Source organism: Martes martes (genome assembly GCF_963455335.1).
Source record: "Martes martes genome assembly, chromosome: 6".
In the NCBI taxonomy this organism is placed as follows: domain Eukaryota; kingdom Metazoa; phylum Chordata; class Mammalia; order Carnivora; family Mustelidae; genus Martes; species Martes martes.
In genome coordinates this window covers 146970068-146972746 of record NC_137893.1, presented here as the reverse complement: position 1 = coordinate 146972746, position 2679 = coordinate 146970068, and the positions used below count along the sequence as shown (strand labels likewise).

The window sequence follows — 2679 nt, the reverse complement described above, 5'->3', positions numbered from 1 at the left end:
TGTGTGTCTTCTTGCAAAAAGGAATGGAATAGTGTTCCCAAATGAGGGGGGAATATGAAAAACCTCTGAAATTTTAAAATAACAATATGATGAATGTGCTCTAGGACACTAGGTTGTATCTGTGGAGGCTGCATGAATCCATGAGCTTAGATTTTGAACATGCACTTTCATAAAGGCATCAGGTAAAGCAATTCCCTTGAGAGATGTCAGAGAGAATTCTGAGTGATGCAAGAAGGACACAAACATCTTACATGCCCTGGCATTCAATGTGTTCCATCAAAGGGTTTTCCCCGCCCAGTCATCTGGAGTCCTGGCCCCTGCAAAACACCTTCTTCATTGCTCCCATCACATCCTTGTTCCGCAGTGTATATATGACGGGGTTGACCATGGGCGTGACGATAGTGTAGAAGAGAGAACTTAACTTGCCCTGATCCTGGGAGTAGTTGTTGCTGGGCTGGAGGTAAGCATAGATGGCCGTGCCATAGAACAGGGAGACCACTGTGATGTGGGACCCACATGTGCCAAACGCTTTCCTCTGCCCCGCAGATGACTTTATTCTTAAGACCGCCCTGACGATCCGACCATAGGAGACTGTGATTAATGCCAGAGGTACAATGAGAATGACCACACCGACAAAGAAGAGCACAGACTCATTCACAGTGGTGTCAACACAGGCAAGCTTGAGCAGTGCGGGGACCTCACAAAAGAAGTGGTCTATTTTATTTCTCCCACAAAGTGGTAAAGGGAATGTGAGCACTGTCTGCAGTGAGGAGTTGGCAAAACCAACGAACCACGATGCAGAAGCCATGAGGGCACAGAGGCGGGGGTGCATGATCACGGTGTACTGCAGGGGCTTGCAGATGGCTGCATAGCGGTCAAACGCCATGACTCCTAACAGAATGCATTCTGTTCCTCCCAACCCTAGAGCAACAAACAGCTGAACTACACAGCCACCAAAGGAAATAGACTTGTCTGCTGTTCTGAGATGAACCAGGAGCTGCGGGACAGTGCTGGTCGTGTAACACAGGTCCAGAAAGCTTAGGTTGGAGAGGAAAAAGTACATGGGAGTCTGAAGATGTGGGTCCAGTTGGGCCAAGGCAATGATGGTGGTGTTTCCCAGCAGAGTGAACAGATAGAAGATCAGGAGGACCACAAAGAGGACTAGTTCCAGTTGAGGCCGGTCAGAGAACCCCAGCAGGATAAACCCCGTGGAAGAACTGCCATTCTTCTGTTCCATCCTCTGTTAGCACATGTTTCCTGTCAGGACGAAGCATTTAGCAATTTTTAAAGAAATCTTCAAAAAAATAAACAGTTGGGGGGTTGGGGTATGGATCTATCATGTTATAAGACAGGGTCATGGGATTTTTATCAGCAATTATTTGAAAAAATGATGTACTCATTTATATTGACGTAGTTTTTACCAATATAGTGGCCAACACTTTGCTCTTCCTTCTACACGTATCTATTTCTCACATTATTGAGTAGAGTTTTAAAATTCCTGAAAGAGGTAGGAATATTCCCTATCAACATTTTCAAGAGTTATCCAATTGTGTAATCTATGAACAAAGTGTATGCTTTACATCACTCTCTATGATACAACAATTACATAGGTAATAGCATGGAGATAAAGACAGGTACATTCTCAAAGCAAAGACTGGTCAAAGCGCTATAAAGGAATCCTTAAATTAGTACAAGGAAAGGCTTAAAGAAAGGGATATTTTGGTATTATATAAAATCTTTGATATCCGTTGACATTAGGCTAATTATCCCCTTTCTGGAAGCTCTCTTCAAAGGTTGGTGCCACTGGACCCAACACATGGCCAGCTCTAAGGCGAGACTGATGACCATTTTCATCCAACTGCTTAGTACTGAAGAAGCATAGTTCTACACCACCAAAGAGGCATCCAAAAAGGAGTATTCTAGCTCTATCCTATTCAAATGGTTAGGCATACACTACATTTTTCATTCTTCTAAGACTTTTAAAATCAGAATTGGATTTGATTTTAGACCCACTGATGTGTGAAAGGAATTGGTACAAAACTGGCATAAACGAAGTGTCCATAAAATCCAAATAGAGAACGTTGTATTTCACACTATTTTATACTTTGATTTCCTATAAAGATGTATTCAGTGATATCCACATCAGAAAGTCTATACACAAAAAATCTCTTAATAGAATTCATATATAAAAGTATTTGAGACTGTCTAAATGTGTACAACAGGGTTTATCTCCTGACTCACATCGGCTAAGAGCAAAAAAATAAACCATGGTTTAGTCTCCCGCACACATGCACATACAGTTATCTGAAATAAATTGTTGGCATTTTAAAATGTGCCTAAGAGGGGCACCTGGGTGACTCACTTTGTTCAGCGTCTGCCTTCAACTCAGGCCATGATCTCAGGGTCCTGGGACCAGGCCCCATGTTGGGCTCCCTCTGCACCCTCTTCCTTGCTCACGTTCTCTCTCTCTCTCTCAAAAATATAAATAAGATCTTTAAAAAAATAAAAACAAAAAATAAACTTGTCTAAGAAAGGAAGCACTCACCAAAGTGAAAGAAGCCAGAAATAAAACGCTAACTCATCCAAGAGAAAAACCAATGCCATCATGTATCATTAGAATATAATATATTTTAACATTATCATATCAATCAGGAATAAGAAGATGGTTAGAAAAGATAA

At 41.7% G+C, this 2679-nt stretch overlaps 1 protein-coding gene across 1 annotated transcript; it reads right to left on the bottom strand.

The window, feature by feature from the left end:
• Positions 1-298: 298 nt before the first annotated feature.
• LOC308344440 (putative olfactory receptor 2B8) lies at positions 299-1237 on the bottom strand (the record flags this gene model as incomplete). Its single annotated transcript, XM_080805982.1, has 1 exon — positions 299-1237. One exon carries the CDS (start codon positions 1235-1237, stop codon positions 299-301), a length of 939 nt encoding a protein of 312 aa, XP_080662108.1.
• Positions 1238-2679: the final 1442 nt, after the last annotated feature.